At 37.2% G+C, this 20,946-nt stretch overlaps 1 protein-coding gene across 2 annotated transcripts in view; it reads left to right on the plus strand.

Moving 5' to 3' along the window:
- tbkbp1 (TBK1 binding protein 1) overlaps positions 1-20,946 on the plus strand; it is a 70,780-nt gene that overhangs the window by 33,447 nt on the left and 16,387 nt on the right. For both annotated transcript variants that reach the window (XM_067429623.1, XM_067429624.1), the window contains 6 exons: positions 1,560-1,801; positions 10,281-10,406; positions 12,004-12,108; positions 12,750-12,894; positions 18,043-18,242; positions 20,174-20,235. In XM_067429623.1, coding sequence (XP_067285724.1) covers positions 1,577-1,801; positions 10,281-10,406; positions 12,004-12,108; positions 12,750-12,894; positions 18,043-18,242; positions 20,174-20,235 — 863 coding nt within the window. In that variant the 5' untranslated portion in view covers positions 1,560-1,576. The remainder of the gene's footprint in view (positions 1-1,559; positions 1,802-10,280; positions 10,407-12,003; positions 12,109-12,749; positions 12,895-18,042; positions 18,243-20,173; positions 20,236-20,946) is intronic.

Consider the following 20,946-nt stretch of genomic DNA (forward strand, 5'->3'; position numbering starts at 1 on the left):
TCACCGAAGCGAAAACCCGTTGGAAATGTAATTTGACGAGTGCAAATACAGATACACACTGGATCTTTCGCTAGCTCCTTTTCGCTAATAATATGCTATTATTACGAAGTCTTGTAATAATTCTGCCATGTTTATCTCCTCCCCAGAGCATTTAACAGCACAATTCAAGTAAGAAATGTGTTCTTAATAAAGCTACTAAAGTTATTCAGTCAAGAGATGATTCATGCAGATGATATTTCCTGATGATAAAGAACTGCTATGTCACGTGAGCATGTCCGCAATAGAGATGATCTTAACCAAGCAGATGTATCTTTTTGTTTTTCATTCGCGTGTTCACAAGTTGTGAAAGCTCCGCCCTCTGGGGGTGGAGAGCAGACACTCATTTGCATTTAAAGGAGACACACACACAGCTAATTTTTCAATCCAAAAATTGCCATTTTCAAAATTATATATTAATTGATCTGTATGAAATTTTGATCTGAAACTTCACAGACACACTCTGGGGACACCTGAATTGTAATATTAGTGTAAAGCATTAGAAAAGTGTTTTTGGAAATTATATTTATATTTATACCTCTGTACATACCGTAATCAATACTGAAAGGTATGGAGAAAAATATTTCAGTTTAATAACTGGGCCAATTACAATTATAAGAATACCGAATATTTGCATAAACTATGTATTGCAATGTTAGCTTAGCAACACTTTGTATTACGTTGTTAGCTTAGCAACATGCTAACAGCAAATGATTGCAGTGTTGTCATGTCTCCTGTGTGGTTTGAGTGAGGACACAATGACGCACAGAGTTGCTGCTTAGAGCGCTCCAAATCTGTCACTTAAGAGGTTTCATTTCATTTAGGATGCTGACTTAAAAGACGACAGCTCATTAGGTTCGGAACACAGTTCATATATACCCTCATATATACCAATAAAAAAATAAAATGGTAGCAGATTTTTGAAGTGCCTATTTTTCTCTCCAGCAAATGTAATGTCATCACCATGCTGTATCTACAAAATTTGCTGACCCTGTAGAAGCTAGTAAGAAATAGCAGTTAGCTATACATGTGATCTCAGTGGCTGTTGCTAGGCGGTGATGTCATCCTCTTAGCAGCACAATATGTACTTGAATCAGGTCATGCCGCTCAGCTCTTAATTATCTCTGGCCTTTGTCTTTCTGAATAATTGATGATGCCTCATTGACTGTGGTCGGACCACATTGTCCCTCAAAAAAGGACCAAACATATCCAGAGAAGCTAAAGGGCATGTGGTTGAGAAAGAAAACAACCTTGGCCTTCAGTAAAGATGCTTTTGTTTGGTGCGGTTTGGTGGTTTGTGGCGTGTTTGTCAATACTAATGAAGTGTAGTTGAGAATGGAAATAATTATCCTAAGTGAGGAAGTGGAGCTTATAAAGCGAACAACACAATAACAGAACCATTGAAGAAGCGATGAGAAGTGAAAAATTATGTTCAAGATGAATGAACGAAAGCCGCAAGGCTGATTAGCTCACATGTTTGGTTCACATAAACAACCTGTCTCTTTCTCTCTCACATCTCACAGGTTGAGGATCAGGAGAAATGGAGTCTCTCTTCGGGGGCCAGTTGGGCTTGCTGGGGGGAAACGAGGGTCTGAAAGAAGATGGCTGCGGGGTGGGCTGGTCGAGCTCTCCCTTATCAGAAGATATGTACTCTGCCTCCCACTTCGCCCTCATCAGCGCCTACCAGGACATCAAGACCCGACTAGCTGGCCTCGAGCGAGAGAATACAGACATCAAAAGAAAACTCAAGATTTATGAGATAAAGGTAATGGCCCAAAGGTCCTTTAGCTCAGATATAAGTGGAGGTCACCTTAGATGTTGGCCGGTGGTGTAACTACCGGTAGTGTGGGCTGGCCAGTTCCCAGAAAGCAATTCTGCAATTAAAAGATGTCTAATAGGTGTCCAAACACAGTCCTGGCGTCTAGGCTTAAACAAGGCAAAAGTTGGGCTGTCAAAGAAATGGAACCAAACACCTTGTAATCAAAATGATGAAAAATTAAATGATGACTATTGCTTGCTGGGTTGTACTCGGGTTTTTCCACTACTGTACAATATAGGAAGCTGCTACTTACAAGTGAAAATAGCGATAGATTCTATTTACACTATACACTACACAATGTTTTCTTTATTTATGAATGGTGGCATATTATTTGCATCTCAGTATTGTTGTACATTAAACAGTATAATAAAAGTAATAACTGTAAATCAGGGGTCTAGGCCCTAGTAAGACACCGATTAGCTGGTCCAGGTGTGTTTAATTGGTGTTGGAGCTAAACTCTGTAGGACATTGGACATTCAGGGCCGAGTTTGGAGACCCCTGGTGTAAATGATTATATTTATTAAAATTATTAAATGGATGCCACCTTATTGGGACAATAAAGCCCTCCCTACACCTAACCCTAACCAATAAACACTTTATTATCAAACACACGTTAGATACTTTATTTCCACTTTTCAAATATTTTATTAATTTTTATTGAAAATAAATGCCTTTCCGATCTGATATACGCCAAAAGGTGGATTTAAACTTGGGTTGATTTGCTACAGAACTGTCTGTCAGTTCAATGTCTCCGTCATTTTGTCTGGCCCACTCATCTGTTTAATGATTAGAACATTAGAAATGTGCAATGTTTGTGATGAACCAAAATATATGTGAAAAGTGTATTTAATAATTTATTTATTTATTTATTTAATAATCAACACGCAACTGACATTTAAAAATAGATTAATATGTTTCTATTAAACACATTTAAACAGTGGCTGTTTAACAAACTTGTTTTCATAAAAGATTTTATTCAAACAAGACAGCAGTTCATATAATTAGCAAAATGCTCCTCTCTAGAATATCTCTTTTTTTTCTAGCTAACGTTGAATGGCTTTCCTATATCATTACGTGACATACAAGCTGTTTTATTGATGTCTTTCCGCAGTTGAAGCACTGATTACATGACAGGTTACATTCTTTCAACACACCTTCTGAAGTTTATTCAAGTTTATTTCATGCTATAACGTGAAGCGTAAGAGAGGACTGATTCATATGCGTTCCACTCTGCCACTTGAAATAAAGCAGATACAGGGATCGATCATGCAACATAAAAGAGGGTCAAAATGACATTTACTGTTTGAATTTCTTTATAAAATTGAGAGGCTTTGAAAGCTGAGACTTTGTTTCATATCAAAAGTAACAAAACTCAAAGGTCCAAAGTCCACTTTAAGACCATTTGTGAAACTATTTTAGTGAAAAAAAAGAAAGAAAAGATTTTCAGAATGTCTATCTGAAAAAGTGTTTGGTTTTCCCATTTGCTTTAATGACAGCAGCTCTTAATCTGCATGAACTCCACATGTTTGTGTAAAGCCTGATGATCATGTTATCCAGCTTGATTTGAGAATGATCCAAAAAGTGTATTGTGCTTTTTGATTAGTGACCTATATATTGCAGAATTTTAATTACTATTATAACATTTCTTTTTTAAAACTGGTGGCTTATTTCTATGGAGGGATTTTTCAGTCAGATTATAAACTAAAAGTCTAAAACTAAAAGTCTTAAACCAAAACTAAAAATCTAAATTTGAAACTTAAAGTCCAAGTCGAAAATGAATTTGGTATTTAGGATTGGGCATTTGGTATTTAGGATAGGGCATTTTCTATTTAGGATTGGGCATTTTCTATTTAGGGTTGGGCATTTGGTCATTTAGCCATTTAGGATTGAGGATTGGGGATTTGGGGATTTAGGATTGTGAATTTGGTATTTAGGATTGGGCATTTAATCATTTAGCCATTTAGGATTGAGGATTGGGGATTTAGGATTGGGCATTTGAGGATTGAGGACTGGGGAGTGTATGCAAATTAGGAGGCGTGGCCCAAATACTGGAGGCTGGGTTTGAAATGGCTGGTGCGCAGATGCACCTTATGGACAGCAGAGGGAGCTCCCAGTGCTAAGGAGCACACTTTAATGAAACCAAACGGAGCGAGTGAGCGGCTTGAGCGAGGACTGTGCGATAACTTCAACTTAATGACAGCTTTGTAACATTTGTGGCCTCAAACACAAAGTCACCAGTGAAAGGAGTGCTATCGGTCTGACGACGAGAAAGCAGCAGACAGTGCAGCAGGTAAGATGCTAACATTAGCTACTAGTTATATAAGCTGATATTGCTAATATGCTTTAGTAGGGAATTATTATATTGGCATTCAAAAGCATAAGGAGCGTCTACTCTCTTTGATGTCATATGTTGTGTGTGTATATATGTATGTGTATATATATATATATATATAAACAAGGTTAGGAAAGCAATCATGAAGGCCAGTGACGATGTAACAGCAGGGTTTTTGTGCAGTGTAAAAAGGACCGCAATATATTGCTATATTATGCTCTGACTGACATCGTCTTAACGTATACATACATACATACACACACAACATATGACATCAAAGAGAGTAGACGCTCCTTATGCTTTTGCATCGCAGTACTTTGATGTCAAACCGATAGGTCTTGCAGTGTGCAGCGTTCAAGTCGAACAAGCCTAATTTCTTTTCTCTCACAATCTTAATAAAATGTATATAGGCTATATAGCAAAAAAGAAAAAAACATAAACAAGACCATCTAGTGGCAATGGGAAAGGAGTGTATCTACTAATGTCAGATCGGGGTTAACCGCAGTTTAAAAAACAAGGCAGCATGTCCCAATATAATAATTCCCTACTAAAGCATATTAGCAATATCAGCTTATATAACTAGTAGCTAATGTTAGCATCTTACCTGCTGCACTGTCTGCTGCTTTCTCGTCGTCAGACCGATAGCACTCCTTTCACTGGTGACTTTGTGTTTGAGGCCACAAATGTTACAAAGCTGTCATTAAGTTGAAGTTATCGCACAGTCCTCGCTCAAGCCGCTCACTCACTCCGTTTGGTTTCATTAAAGTGTGCTCCTTAGCACTGGGAGCTCCCTCTGCTGTCCATAAGGTGCATCTGCGCACAAGCCATTTCAAACCCAGCCTCCAGTATTTGGCCCACGCCTCCTAATTTGCATACACTCCCCAGTCCTCAATCCTCAAATGCCCAATCCTAAATCCCCAATCCTCAATCCTAAATGGCTAAATGATTAAATGCCCAATCCTAAATACCAAATTCACAATCCTAAATCCCCAAATCCCCAATCCTCAATCCTAAATGGCTAAATGACCAAATGCCCAACCCTAAATAGAAAATGCCCAATCCTAAATAGAAAATGCCCTATCCTAAATACCAAATGCCCAATCCTAAATACCAAATTCATTTTCGACTTGGACTTTAAGTTTCAAATTTAGATTTTTAGTTTTGGTTTAAGACTTTTAGTTTTAGACTTTTAGTTTATAATCTGGCTGAAAAATCCCTCCATATATTTCCAGGCTTAAATAAAAGACATCCCAGATTTTTAATATGGTCGCATGTAGCTCTCTTCACAGCATCACATACACAGGTCTGTTCCTTTAAACAGCTTTTATTTTTCTTATAGCTTTGCGTACAACAAGATTCAGAATGACACATAGTGTTATATACATTAAACAAATGTACTGAAGCTGTCTGTAACAACCTTGTTGGCTGCTTGTTATGAAAAAGGTCTTTGAGTCCTTAGAAGTTTTACGAAAATCCTCTTCACTGTCCGTATAACTTTAGACAGCACTGATTTTAAACTTGAGTGGTCAATGTAGCAGAGCCTTGTGAAGCGCCCGCTTATCATCAGTCCATTGAGGCGATTTTAGATTAGAGTCCAATTTTCAGTAATAACTAACTATTAACTACGACTTATTAATAGTTAGTAAGGTACAGCGCTTGACAGTAACTAAGCACATTTACTTGAGTAATGTACTTAAGTACACTTTTTGAGTATCTGGTCTTTACTTGAGTATTATTTTTTCTGAAAACATATTACTTTAACTACATTCAAAAGACAAATATCGTACTTTTTTACTCCACTACATTTCTATCAAGGTCCTCGAAGTCGAAAGTCGTTTCTGTCGCAGCTTTGAAAGTCAGTGGATTATTATTTTTTTCTTCTTTAAAAGGTGTTTGGGTTTTTGCAGAAAGCCTTTTAGGAATCACTCTTGTAGACTATTGTGAAGTTCAATGATTTCACAGCATTTATTGAACACTGATTTATAGTTTATAGCAAAATTGAAGAAAGTCAAAATGCTTATTTTGTTGAGTATTCACATAAACAAACTTGATTATGTCTTAAGTGAAGGAAAACAGTTGGAGGATATCAGATGTGTATCAGTGTATTGGATCCGTGCATTTGGCCTTAAAGTGACAGCAGCTTTGTAAAGAGCTTTGTAACTTTAGTATTTAAAAGTAGTTTAAGTTAGTCGTATGCTAGTATGTCAGATGGAGCATCACTGACTGGCTTAAACCATGATGACAGTGTGCATTTATACAACAATAATAAAATAATGCATTGACATTAAAAAGGAAATTTACTTTTGATACTTAAGTACTTTTAAAAACAAATACTTCTGTACTTTAAATCAAGTAAAAATCAGTTTTTACAACTTTCACTTGTACCGGAGTAATATTTGACCATTAGTACTTTTACTTCAAGTAATGAAGATGTGTACTTTGACCACCTCTGGTAAGGTAGTTGTTAAATTTAGGTATTGGGTAGGAATTGGGTAGGATTAAGGCATAGAGAATATGGTCATGCAGAATAACTCATTAATATGTGCTTTATAAGTACTGACAAACAGCCAATATCTAAGCAATATGCATGCTAATAAGCAACTAGAGAACTGGACCCTAAACGAAATTGTTACTGTCATTTCCACTAAATAGTGATGCATTCTCACGCCTAATGCTTTAGAGTGCAAAAAATTTACATCAGATTACATCACATTTGAATTTTAAATTGTACCTCAAAAAGCTTACATAAAATTATGAAATTAATTATGAATGAATATTTACTTGTGAATGCCACTGTAGATAAAATAGTCTGTTTAGCCTAATTAAGCTCATTAAAATTTCAAAATGAGTAATTCTTGCCTATCAAATTAGTTTTTACTATAAAGTAAAAGGGATGCTTAAGAATTTTTAAGCTAGTGTGGTATATATGATATAATCATGTTGTCAAAGGCTGTAGACATCCTTTTTAGCCTTAAACTCTTTTTTCCTGTCTCATTTCAGATTATTGCAGAGACTGTGACATGGTCACAGACGTTTAATATGGGGCATGTAGAGTAGAGCAGAGTTGACACATAGCAAGTGATAATACTGTTACCTGGTGCACAGCAGAGAACTGCACTGAAAGAGCAAAAATGATAATTAAACGAAGCATTTCTTGTGTCAAGCAACCCTACTTGATGCTGGTAGATGCCAAATGTTTTAATTAACTGTTGCGGAGTAGCTTTATAGTTTTCTTGTGAAATAATAGTGATCTTTGTGAGTTGAGCTGCTGAATACTGATTTGAACTGTTGTCAGTTGATTAATGACTGTGGCATGACAGCGCTCATTATGAGCTGTGCCTGCTTCATGTATGAAAGAGCTTTATTTATAGGCCAGCTGACACGTGAGCAGAGCTGTACATAAACAAGTGTGCATGCTCTCTGCAATTAGCATGTCAAGCGTCCACATAAAAACGCACAAAGCCACTTATACACACAATACAAGGGGCTCCTGATGCTGTTTTGATCGGAAAGTAGATCACGTCTCAATTAATCTTTAAACACGTGATTATTATTCACATGATGAGAATGTTTATCTCCCTTAGATTACAAATCAGGAGCACAATGCTAATGCTGTGCAGTAAACTACTCAACAAAGTGCGCAGCTGGTTCATTTGATGTGATCTTTGGGTACGAATAGGTAGGTTGGCCAGCTTCCAGGCCTCTGGGGAGCTGCAGGTTGGAGATGCTCAAGACTGGGTATCTTTAAAGCTTTTTGGTTTAGCCCTGCCCAAACATATGCATGTATACGCACCAACGATGGCTAGCCTCTGAAGAACAGCTGTTTTTGCAGAAGGCGAGAGAAAGAAAGCGAGCGAGCGCCTCCAGGGTTCTGTGTTCACTATGGCTCACTGCCTAGTAAAGGGCTAAACGTGGGGAACAAATGCACACAGCTCTCAAAGCTCGTAGGAGTAAAAATTGATGAGATCCAGCACATCAAAGCACGCAGCATCTACTGACAGTATACAGTGCATCCGGAAAGTATTCACAGCGTTTCACTTTTTCCACATTTATGTTACAGCCTTATTCCAAATTTGATTCAATACATTTTTTTCCCCTCAATTCTACAAACAATACACCATAATGACAACATATAAGAAGTTTGTTTGAAATATTTGCAAATGTATTACATTAAAAAATTAAAAGGAACATAAGTATTCACAGCCTTTGCCATGACTCTTAAAATTGAGCTCAGGTGAATCCAATACAGCACTACAGCACTCCACCAATCAGGCCTGTACACTAGAGTGGCCAGACGACACATGACAGCCCGTCTGCGTTTGCCAAAAAGGCACCTGAAAGATTCTCAGACCATGAGAAACAAAATACTTTTGTCTGATGGAACAAAGATTGGACTCTTTGGCCTAAATGGCAAGCATCATGTCTGTAAATACTTATGTATGTGATTTTTTTTTTTGGTGTTATTTTGTAATACATTTGCTAAGATTTCAAGCAAACTCCTTTCATATTGTCATAATGAGTTATTGTTTGTAGAATCGAGGAACAAATTAATTTATTTAAAAATTTAAATAGGCGAATGATTAAGAGTCAATGATTGGATCATTATTGCAGTTATTATTATGTTTCTAGCATGTAATATGTTTGGCAACAGTTCTTCTAACGCTAATTGATGGATTGTGTAGCTTTTAATTTCCATACAAGATCCTGACTAATAATTAATGCACCTCTTGATGGAAATAACATCACAACATTTATTTCCATCAAGATGTGGATACATTTTTGGTCAAGATCTTGTATTGACAGTGCAAGAGTCCAACACTCTGTAAATTCTCCTCCAGCACATCCCAAAGACTTTCAATGAAGATTGTGTGAAAAGAATCCTTTATGCTCCCTTCCAACCATTCTTTCATATTTTGAGCCTGATGAATCTTGACATTGTCATTCTGGAATATAGTCAATGTGTCTTCCCACTTGGTTGTTTAAGAAATACAAAGCTACACACTCCATAAATTATGGTTAGAAGAACCTAACCATATAGCATGCGAAACATAATGATCACTGAAATAATGATAATGTTTTCAATGTTCAGTATTGCCATACACTATCGTTCAAAAGTTTGGGGTTGGAAAGATTTTTTCTCTAAGGATGCTTTTACTTAACCAAACAAATTTTTGCAATATTAGAGTAAAAACTGTAATATCATGAAATTGTATTACAATTTAAAATGGCTGATTTCTGTTTTAATATAATTGAAAATGTAATTGTATTCCTGGGAAGGCCAAAATTCATTTTCAGCATCATTAGTCTTCAGTGTCACATGATCCTTTAGAAATAATTAATGTCTTATCATTAATGTCTTTTATCATTAAGTTTTTTAAGGAATAGTTGATGAATAGAAAGTAATGTAAAATAACATTGGTGTGCTTTTGAAAATAATGTCTTTAGTGTCACTTGATTCATTTAATTAATCTTTGTTGAATAAAAGTAATAATTTCCTTTTTAAAGAAAGAAAGAAAGAAAGAAAGAAAGAAAGAAAGAAAGAAAGAAAGAAAGAAAGAAAGAAAGAAAGAAAGAAAGAAAGAAAGAAAGAAAGAAAGAAAGAAAGAAAGTGACCATAAACTATAGAATGTTAGTGTACATTTTCTACAATGTAAACTTGAATTAATTTATTTATTTATTACTTTTTCCTTTGTTTTATAGGAATGGAAAGTGGGAGTTAGACAGTAAAAACAAATGTGCTTCATTTTATATTTCATCTGGATATATGCCCAATGCTTTTCTCAATCATTTTATAATTGCTTGAGAATTTTCACAAACATCTGTTTTAAAAAAAAGTTTACCAACTGCTTTCTGCACAATGTTAAATTGCTATACCTCATTTACATAAAAATAATGCATATTTGTGCTGAAAATAAAGACAATGACCTCATTTAAACAGTGCAGATAGTGCCTGGTTAAACCAGATTGTGGATGGTTAGTGAATATGATGCTGTTTCTTTCCATCAAAAGTGGTACAACTGTTAATTGAACTCTAAATGATTCTGTTTAAATGGCGGTTTGTGCCTGTGATGACCCGTGTATGTATGTATGCAGTTCCCCATGATAAGCGAGTTTGGAGAGGACAGAAACTCCTACTGCTCCTTTGAGCCCAAAGACACAGCGCTGCTTCAGTCCGAGAATGGGAGTCTGCAACAGAGAGTCAACATGCTGACCCTCGAGGTGAGAGAACAAACACATATACGCTCACACACATTTCTGGACTGTGTTTCATCCGTTGTTCTGCTAATTTCAAACAATCTCTTGTTATATTGTGATTTGGCTATATTGCGTTGTAAATCTGGATTACGTGTCACAAAATGGAAAGATTAGAGAGGTACAGTAATACGATTAGTAGGGTAATAAAGGACAACTTTGAATGCCTAGTCATTCATGACAGAGGCCTTACATAATCTAGACCAGAAAGCGTTCGGTTTTGCGTGCCTGAAGACCGCTCTCAATTGTCTCCCCCGACTGGCTGTGATGTGGAGTGTAAATGGGAAGATCATACTCTCTCTCTGCATCTCTCGGCTCATTGCCTGGTGAAGCATCTCATTAATTAATGATGCTTGCTATGTGTTTCCATAGCCACCCAGCAGCCTTCCCTTCGTCGAAGAGCCAGATTTCTCTTTGTCATCTGTTCTTCTCTCTCCCACACCTCCCTAGCTTTTGCTGACGTTCGACTTTGTGTGTACATTCCTTATTCTTCCCCTCCATCATCGCTTGACTGCAGCCTTCCTCCTTGATCCATGTCTTGTTGTATTTCATTCTTGACTTTTTTTCCCAACACCAGGAACTTTGCAGTCATGAGCTAATGCTGAGATGTAATGCAGCGCAATTGAAAGTAAATACCCCGTTCTGTTATTTTCCTGAAAATAAGCTATTATCTGTAAAGCCAAAGGATCACTGCAGAGAGGTGCGTTATATGATAATTGAAATAGATACTTATGTGTCTGCATTAAAAAGAAACCACAGGAAACAACAGTACATTTTTATATACAGTATAATGGCAGAACAACCTCTGGCTCTGTCTATAAATGTTTTTTTCTTTCTTACACCGTGTCTTTACAGTGACAAGCAATTTGTAAGAATGTGAAACTTGTATGCAGCATGACAGAAGTCACTTGCCTTTTCAACACTCAAAAGCTTACATTTTGTTAATCTTGTACGTCCGTGTTCTTTTCTTGTAAACATAAACTTTGTTTTTGTTGCTTATTTGTTACCAGGATAGCAAAAAATTAAGAATGTCACAACTAAAAACCAATCATTAATCATATACCACTGTTTTTCAACAAAAGTGTGTTAATGAATTTATTAAGATTATAACTACATCATTTTCAAATATAGTTAATGTGTCCAGAAGCCACTTGCTCAACAGTACAAAGTTTTATGTAGTGTAAAAAACAAGTTTAATGCTTAAGATTTAGGTCAAAGCTTCCAGCAGAACTGATATTATGGCCCTACTGTGAACATATAAAATCCAAAATGGTAACAAACAAACCAGTAAAAAAGAAATATGTCAAGAAATAACTTACAAAATGGGAATATTTTTAATGTATTTTTATACTACACCTGCCTAAACCAAATGTTACAACAGCTTGTCATTATACAGCCTGAGGACAGCGCAACTGTCCTTGAAATTCAAAGCCACACTAAATAATGTTTTGATGAAAATTTAAAATGCACAAAGATTTCTGTGAGGATTAAGCCAATGGAAAGTCCTTGTAATGTGTGTGTGTGTGTGTGTGTGTGCGTGCGCGTGTGCGTGTGTGTTCTACAGCTTCAGAAGAGCAAAGAACGAGAGGAGCAGCTTGAAGATGTCATTCAGGCCTATGAGAAGATCCACATGGAGAAGTCCAGCCTTCAGCGAGACCTGGACAAGATGGTGAGAGCTCTTCTAAAAATTCATTCCCCGACATCCATGCTAAGTTTGGCTGCCAAGCGGATGGGCAGTTGCGATAATTAGCCTCTCCATGTGCTTCAGGCTTTAATCCAACCAGGTGTCCACTTGATTAATCTTGTACTATGCGTACATCCTAACAGGGCTGTGTGAATGTAATTGAGCTCTTATATTTCCCAGCCAAGCCCTTGTAAAAGTGGATGATGCTGGATATCTGTAATCATATATGCACATTTGCATCCTCAGTTTTAAACATGGGCCTCAAATGGCTTCGAATGAATTTGGCTGGGACCAAAAGAGTAAAGTTTTGAAAATTGCATGATGCAAGCTTTTGAGCATCTGTGCCGTTCGCCTCTCTGAAACACTTAGCCTGCTATCAGCTGTTACATCTACACGTCCTCATCTTTTATTGCTGACAAAAATTCCACATGGACGTGAATGTTGGAAGAATTTGCATGGTGAAAGTAACGGCCCTTTGCCCTTGTCTATCTTTTGATCAGTCCCTCTATGCTTCCTCTTTTAGTGTTTCAGTTTTTAATCTTTTATAATCTTTTACATTTGTGCTCATCTTTGTCCCTTTCCCTCTCTTCTTTTCTCTTTCTTCTCTCGCTCTTTCCCGGTCTCAGACGTCTCTGGTGGAAAAACACGTTGAGCGGATTCACAGTCTAGAGTCGGCTCTGAGGCAGAGGGAGAGCTCTCTACACAAACTCAACACACAGCTACACAACAAAGACATGCAGTATCTGCAACTACACAGCCCTGACCCACATAGTAAGTCTTGTTCTGTGTATTTATGCAGATGTTCATTTAAAAATCACTCAGTGGTCTAGGACATGCAGATCTGTGCTTAAAAACGCTAGTGCTGCTGACTCATTCCTTCATGTACTATTCACTACATAGTCAATTTCATATAGGTGTCTTTAAAAGAGCGAATTAAATTTTTTTGTATTCAGACAGTACTGTACTTTGTATGATCTCACTATTAAGTGGTCTTTTAATGGTCTTAACCATTTTAATCACAAATCACTGGTCAGGAAATTAGCAAGAATAGCACAAATACTTAGAAAAGCCTAGAAATCTAGACGCACCCTAGCGGCAACAAATTTAATCTGCCCGTGAGTGTCGTCTAGCAACTCTCAATACCCTTCTGAGCTGTATTCGCCTAACTCTTGCCGGGCCAATCACATCGTGTATAGAGTCAGTGGGCGGGGCCATAATGACGACGGCCGAGTTGCGTTTGCTTGCTTCTAGTAAATACAGAAACTGGCGAACGGCGGTCTTTCGAATCAGCTTTGACCGCGACTCTGGAAGACTTGGAGTTAAGCTTTTCTCTGAGAAAAGAACAAAGAACGGCACTGAAGTCATTCTTAAAAAGGGAAGATGTGTTCGGAGTTTTGCTGACCGGATACGGCGAATGTTTAATCTATCAACAAGCTCTGTTTCACCTTCGTTACTCTGGTTGGTTGAAGCGCTATCCTAGTTTGAAAGACAACCGTTTATCCCGCCCCTCGGATTGAGCCCTGTCAATGGTGAGTTTCCAGACCAAACATCTTAATACTGTAATCTGGCACAGAATAGCCTTCCCCAATTTCCCAAAAGTTATCAAATTAATTTTTTCTTTGTTTATTGAGGTTTTCTTTTTCACCCCATGAACATAATTGGATACTGATAAACACAGGGCACATCTTCTTTGAGGCTCCCTACGAAATAATGAGAGAAAAGAGCTACCGTCAAGTTCAACAGTATGATGAATAAATATTTACATCAAAACATCAAAACTGGAACTTTAAAGGTGCCGTGAATTGGCTTTTTTGTGTTTTATACTGTTGTCTGAGGTCAACTAATGCCTTTTGTGTGGTTTTTACATTCAAAAACTAATTAGTAATAGGCTTTTTTGTACACTGGTTTTGAGGCTCTCTCCTGAACGCTGGGCTTTGATGGGCGTGCCTGCACTGGAAACTTGTAAGTAAACGCCCACGGCTAGGATTGGAGAAGATTTGTATATTTAATGAGCTTCAACTCCCTTGTCAGTTCACGGGAGGGATTGTTTTAAAAGCGGAAACCGGAGTAATTATCTGACGGTGCACTCAAAACGTATTTATCAAATAAACACTATGATTTATCTCTCATCCACCCGCGATTAATACATTTTTTTATTACTTGGCCCGTCCGATCAGTGGATAAAAGTGAACCGCACACACACACGCGCTCTTCGAATATCAAGTCAAGAGAGTGAACATTACCAACATGTACCAGCAAATGGAAAACACATAGCCCTGGGATGTTGGGCTTTGCTAGCCCCCTGGCCTATAACATATCCATTCTGATCTGATCTGATCCCGAATCGCAATGAACCAACAAATAAGGCATTCTCCAGCCTGTGACAGCATGTTAAGATATTTTCTGTTAGACACATATGCGTAATCGATCTGCAACAATGCAATACTATCACAAATAAAAAAACATGTTTTACTCACATAAGTGTTCTTTCGGATCCAATATAGAAGGAAAAGCATTGTGTTTTAATCTCAATATGTCTGCAAATCCAGTGTCGACCTGTGTCTTGTTTACAAACGATTATCTTGCGGTCATGTTTATTGCTCGGTAACGCGATCAGTTTAACTCCACGAGACGTTGGGCGGGGCTACACAAGCAGCGTACACATAGAGACAGCGTTTCACCCTTCTAATACGTCATTGATTTGAGAGCCTTGTTTTCTGGGCCTGGTGTCTATAAAAGCTTTCCTTTTACCAAGAAGGAAGTTTTCAGCTCTGAAACTTACAGGATATTCTTATATTACCATGACCATTTATACATCAAAGGCTCAAGGGAAAGTTGATTTCTCAATTCATCACCCCTTTAACCTGTTAACTTGTGTACCCGTATCTTAAGCTCTTTAACCTATCGTTGCACCGGCTCCAATAAAGTCATACATTTGTGGTTAAGACAATTAAAAGCTATGGGCCTATTTTAACGATCTGAGCACACGGCCTGAAATGCATTGCGCATGTGCACTTAGGGCAGGTCTGAATTCACTTTTGCTATTTTAACAACGGGGAAAAAGCATTCCAAAAGGGTTGTACCTCATCTCTTAGTAAATCTTGGGCATAACGTTTTGGGCGTAACGTGCAATAACCTATCATAGTCTCATCTCCCATTCCCTTTAATTCTTTCCCCGCCACCCGGGGAATCAACTGAAAATCAACTGTTTTATTCTAGCTTCTTACATTCCTTTTTCATCAACACTTGAATATGGGTATGTTTCATAAAAAAAAGCAACATTTTTACCAAAAAGCTAAGAAAATCATGTTTTTGTGAAAGACTGTATCCAGATCAGATTTAGAGGAATGATCAAACACAGATGGAGTAGACTGAGTCCTGTAGTTCCTGTACAGTCCTGTAGCTCGTCCTGGGTCCACATTTCATTCGCTAACATTAGGCAGTTTTGATTCATATGTTTAATGATGATGATGATCACATTATTTTTCCTATGCATATGATTAAATACGATCAATCGTTTTACTACGTCTTAAGCCGAGTTCACACTCCCTGATTTTGACTCGCTGACAGGTTTTGCGAAATCGCCGACAAATGCCCGAGAGCATAGAAAAAACGGTGCTTGTGCACATGAGTAACAATCACACAGTGTGAATGATCAAAGACGCGATCAGAGATAATCGCCAACGAGTCGCCGACGCCCGGGAGATATTTGGCATGCTAAATATCTGGACCTGTCAGCGATTCAAACTCCTGCTGTGTGAACAGCGTTCTGACTGAAAATTACATCGGCGATGGGCCGATGGGCCATGGGCACACAAATGGGTGCGAGTGCATTTGCTATTTAAACAATGTGGCGCTGGATGTGAAAATGATAACTGCATCAGGCTGAAACTAGCAAAAACACTTGCGTCGCTATATATATATGCTATTAGGGTTTTATCATCATAATATCTTGTTTTATTTGTCTTTTATGTAACAACAGATTGTGTATTGGGGTCTTTGAAGTATCCTTTTTCATTATATTTGCTTCACAATTTTTGTCCAGTTTTCAATCTAGCCTAATTTAGTTTTTTTCAAAGAGCCCCTCTACTATGAAGGACTTCAAACAGGCCAAGCATCGGCCCTCTTGTCCTTTTGGTCCTCTTTGTTTTCCCCCCTGATGAGAGTGTAGTGTTGCTCCTCTCCTTTTATCTCATTTCCCTCTTCCTGTCTCTTTCCTTTCACTGTCTCTTTTTATACGGATTGCGGCTCAGAAAAGACTCTTGCCACAAAGAGACTATGTAACTAATTGGAGAGGACATACCTTTCCCCTGTGACCCCTTTCAGGGATCTAAAACGTTTCAGTCGAACTCAAAGGCACTCGACAGGAGTCAAATAATCCCAGAGAACTCAAGCAAATTATGTGTTTATGTAAATTACACCACAGAGGTGTTCGGTAACCCTGTAGACCCTGTAGTTCTGTAGAAAACAATACAAGAATGATGCCAATTTTGTGAACAAATACAAATATTAAATGCAAATGTGAAGAAAAAAAGAATAAAAATCCATTTCACTTTGCTTTTGGTGTGAGATGTAGGCGTGCAGGGGGGTGTGTTTTCTGCTTGCTTATTGCTGAACTGTCACAATAGCTGCTGGCTCAAGGACTGCTTTTCTATGAGCTGCTGAATCACAGTGCCCACGCCGGGGGTGAGGAGCAGGACGCTTTGACGGGAAATAGTTCAGTCTTGTATTCACCATCTTCAAGGTTTCAGAGCTGCATAAAGTAAAGGACATGTGTTAAGGGACTTTAGGTTGGATGTCTGCCCGGTTAACATTGTTGGCCCTATAGGGTGACAACCAAATCTCCTGCCTGTTTCCATTGTCTGATGGAGGAGAGAATTTCCCATTACGTATCATAGAGAAACACAAATTTGTTGGCATTGCTTAAACCTGTGTTGAGCGAGAGATGAGGTCAGAGAAAGATCTGTTACTTCAAAGAACATTTTGAGGAAAACCAGCAATATATTGATATTTATGGAACATTATACTTCACATTTTTAGTTGATTTATATAATTTCAGCCTATGATGTGTCATCTATTTTTTAAAGTTCATACTTTAATAACTCAAAGTTTGAAAATTTAATATTGTTCGACAAAATATCTGCAAACTGTACTGCAGTTGGTCTTGTATTTATTTGCATACTGAATTGTAATTAAACATTATTATTATTAGAATTATTGCTCTTTATAGACATATTTACTAGCCTGATGTCGTCATACTCAATTCAAGTCATAATATGAGTCTGATACTTCTCCATTGGGCTGTGATTATGGGGCGTGTTTCAACTGAACCAGGAAAGACCTCAATTGGATAGACCTACAACCAATCAAAGCAACGGAGCGACGCATAACATTAGTTGTCAAACGTCAACAGAACTCAACTGCACTGTGTTGCCAAGTCTGCGATTTTCCAGAGGGTTGTTTTCCATGTCCGCGGGTTGAAGCGACCTCAATTATGTGATAAATAGACCCAGGAATGCGAATTTTAGCAGGCAACCGTGCCAAAATAACACACATTTTACCCCCAAACGCCATTTTTTTCTGGAGAATGAACTGCCTGAGTTCGGCTGGCATCCAGGCTACATATTTACACTTCAACAGTATTCAACATAACTTAAGCTTAAAAAACAAGCTTATTTACATTATTTTTCTGCTTTACAAGCTCTGAAATGTCCTACTTACTTTTATTCATTTAAACAAATTTTGTATTTGCATATGTTGAACTCTTTTTCATCAAAACATTTTTCAGATTATTTTACTGAGGATTTTGCTAATAGTTTTGCTGTCCTGGCTCTGTGAAAGGCACATGACTGATGTTGTTTTTATTAATTGACACAATGTGTTTGGCTTATCTAATTATAATAACTGTCCCATCCCTAGTGCTAGACTGCCCCATGACCCTACAGAGCTCCCGAAGTCTGGACACCCTCTCAGACCTCAAATTACAGCGTCTGGAAGCGGAGCTTGAGGGGGCACGGCATGAGGCTCAGGGGGCATGTCAGAGGGAGGAGGAGTTAAAATCTGAATGTGAGAGATTGCGTGAAGAGCTGAGAGAATTGCAAAGCAACCATAGACAGAGGGTCAGTAACATGCACATGCTTAAAGACACTATGAACTACACATCTTCAAAATTGAATTTTGACCAAAATTACTATCTTGGATAAAAAGGTTCAACGGGTTTCTATATAGACGCCTATAGAGTTGCACAGTATGACACCACTTTGTAGGCCAAAATGCCAAAAAGAGTTAGCATTTTAGCACTTCTGGTTCCATCGCCCCCAAGTCAGTGTTTTTTTTTATGGGATTTTTATCAAATGGCTGAAATGAGGTCTGTGGTGAACACAAGCTTAATATACTTTCACGTTTTATTCTACTATATACAATGCATCAGTATTACCCCCACTCTGGATTTTTTTAAGCTGTTAAAGTGTTTTGAAAAAGTTGATTCCTAACAAGTGGCTAAATGGGACTACAGAGGCTTTTGGGGACATTAAGCTTCATCAAGCCGAAAAGGTAAGCTTAGTCCGCTTTTACAGCCTTATTAAACTTTAAATTTTGCTCTTATAAATGATGTAACTCAAACATTCTGGGGAAATGTTTTTAGATAAAAACTGAAAGAGTTGTGGGAAGCTTTGTGATGGTGAAGTTGAAGTTGTGGGACCGTGGTCTAGTCAGTTTATAGCCTACCTTTAGCTTATTACTTCTGGTAACCATTTAGTCTTAAAAATTCATAAAAGTTGTGTTCATCTGTGAAAATTATCATGATAAAGTATCATACACTTTGTTGTTTATGATAATCCAAAAGCCTATGTAAAAATCTTTGTTTTTATTTTCTTGAGGGAACTAGTGCAACGCTAAGTGCCGGTGGGCCTACAAAGTGACACCACACCTTCAGCACTCTTTAATTCTTGACTGAAAAAAAAAAAAAAAAAAAAAACTCATGCCAAAAAAGATTTGACAGTTTCCTTCATTAATATTGGTATTTGGCACCTTTGGTAAATATGAGCAAAAAGCAGCAGTGAAAATAAATCTGCATTATTTATTTGTTTTATCGTTCTTTTTTTTTTTTAAATCACAAAATTCTAACAATTGAATGTGGGGAAAACTCACATTATAAAACAAATGTTTTTCTCCAATGCATGTTGGCCACAATTATTGGTACCCCTAGTAATTATATCTCTAAAGTATATTCCCATTCATATTTATGTTTTTATTTTTATCGACTAACTAAATATTAGTGGAGGGCACTGTATATAAAGAGAAATGTTTAACAGGTTTTAAAAATATTTTCTAGTGATAATGTTTGATTACAAGCTGCTTAATTCATAAAATGTCATTAACATTTAAAAATGAATTAAAACCAAATTAATTAATTAAAACTAAATCCATAAAAGGATCCCATGATGGAAATGCCTAATAGGTTCTATTTATATAGTGCATACAACCATTTAAGGTTCCGTATATAACCTTTTTTTCTCTTTGTCTATGATCTGTGTGCTGTAACACACTTTTTTTTCTGAGATTCTTAGAAAACAGTGTAAGAACAACTTTGTCTTACTTCCAATTACAGCATATAACTGAATTTTGCCTTTAAATTTTGAGATCCAGATCCAGCAGTGACACTTTCATGCTTTCATAATCTTGAAATGACTTGAATTAATACATTTATTTATCGGGAATGCATTAAATTGCAAATTGCATATCAATCAGCGGAGTGATGACGCTGAATTTTAAGCTTTCCAATAATAGGAATAAATTACATTTTAAAATATGTTAAACAAAGAAATGTAATTTAAATTATAATAATATACCTCAATATAATATTATTGTTTTCACAGATTTTTTTTTTATCAAATAAATGCAGCCTTGGTGAGTACAAGAAAAAGTAAAAAACATTTTTAAGAAATCTTACCAACCCCAAACTATTGAACAGGAGTGAAGGTTCACATAAAGTTCAGATTGCACATATAGAATATATAGATAAAGCCTGACATGACTCTCTTTTGCACAGGACGTGAGCTCCACGTGTGGACAGTGTGATGTGGAGTGGATAAAGAAAGTTGGAGATGAACAGTAAGTGTTTACTTCCTTGATTAGAATACCACAGCTGGGCATATTTACATGAAAGTTGCTGCTTTTGTAAATGTATTTGATTAGATTTTGCTGATCTATTATTTGTTACAATTGGTTTCCTTTAAATGTGTGCGCCATGGATATGTGCCAGTAGAGGGCAGTATAGCTATTGGCAAGCCTCCAGATCATTTTTACTCTCACACAGAAAGGGGTCTAACTGATGCTGAAAAGAATACAGGTGAACTTGAAAGTAACCTGTGAAGTGAAATGGGGAGCCTTGGAAAGGAAGGTCACAGTAATGCCTACATCTCTTTGCACCTCACAGTTTCACACTTTACTCCCCCTCTCTGTTTGAACTGCTGGTTCTTGTAAAAGTCGTGATTTAACAGAAACGGCTATAATCTTACTTGCAGTTGCAGTTGGTAATTTTTGATCTTTGTATTGTTTTCTGATGGAGGGGATTATTAGCAGGGGATTGTTTTCCTTTTCTTAGTCACAGATTCTGAAAGAGAGGCAAATACGATATGCAGTTTAAAGAAATTCCACAATGTTCTGGTATCTTTAAATCAAATTGGCATCCCTATTTTTTTCATATGTGTGCATGTTATATGGTTTTTCACTCTGCAGCCTCATGATGATTTGAAATTAAAAAAGGACACATTTTCTAACGTTAATGCATTGTCAGATAAATTGATGTAGCTGCTAAGGTTT

This window comes from Pseudorasbora parva, chromosome 21, assembly GCF_024679245.1.
Source record: "Pseudorasbora parva isolate DD20220531a chromosome 21, ASM2467924v1, whole genome shotgun sequence".
Taxonomy (NCBI): Eukaryota; Metazoa; Chordata; class Actinopteri; order Cypriniformes; family Gobionidae; genus Pseudorasbora; species Pseudorasbora parva.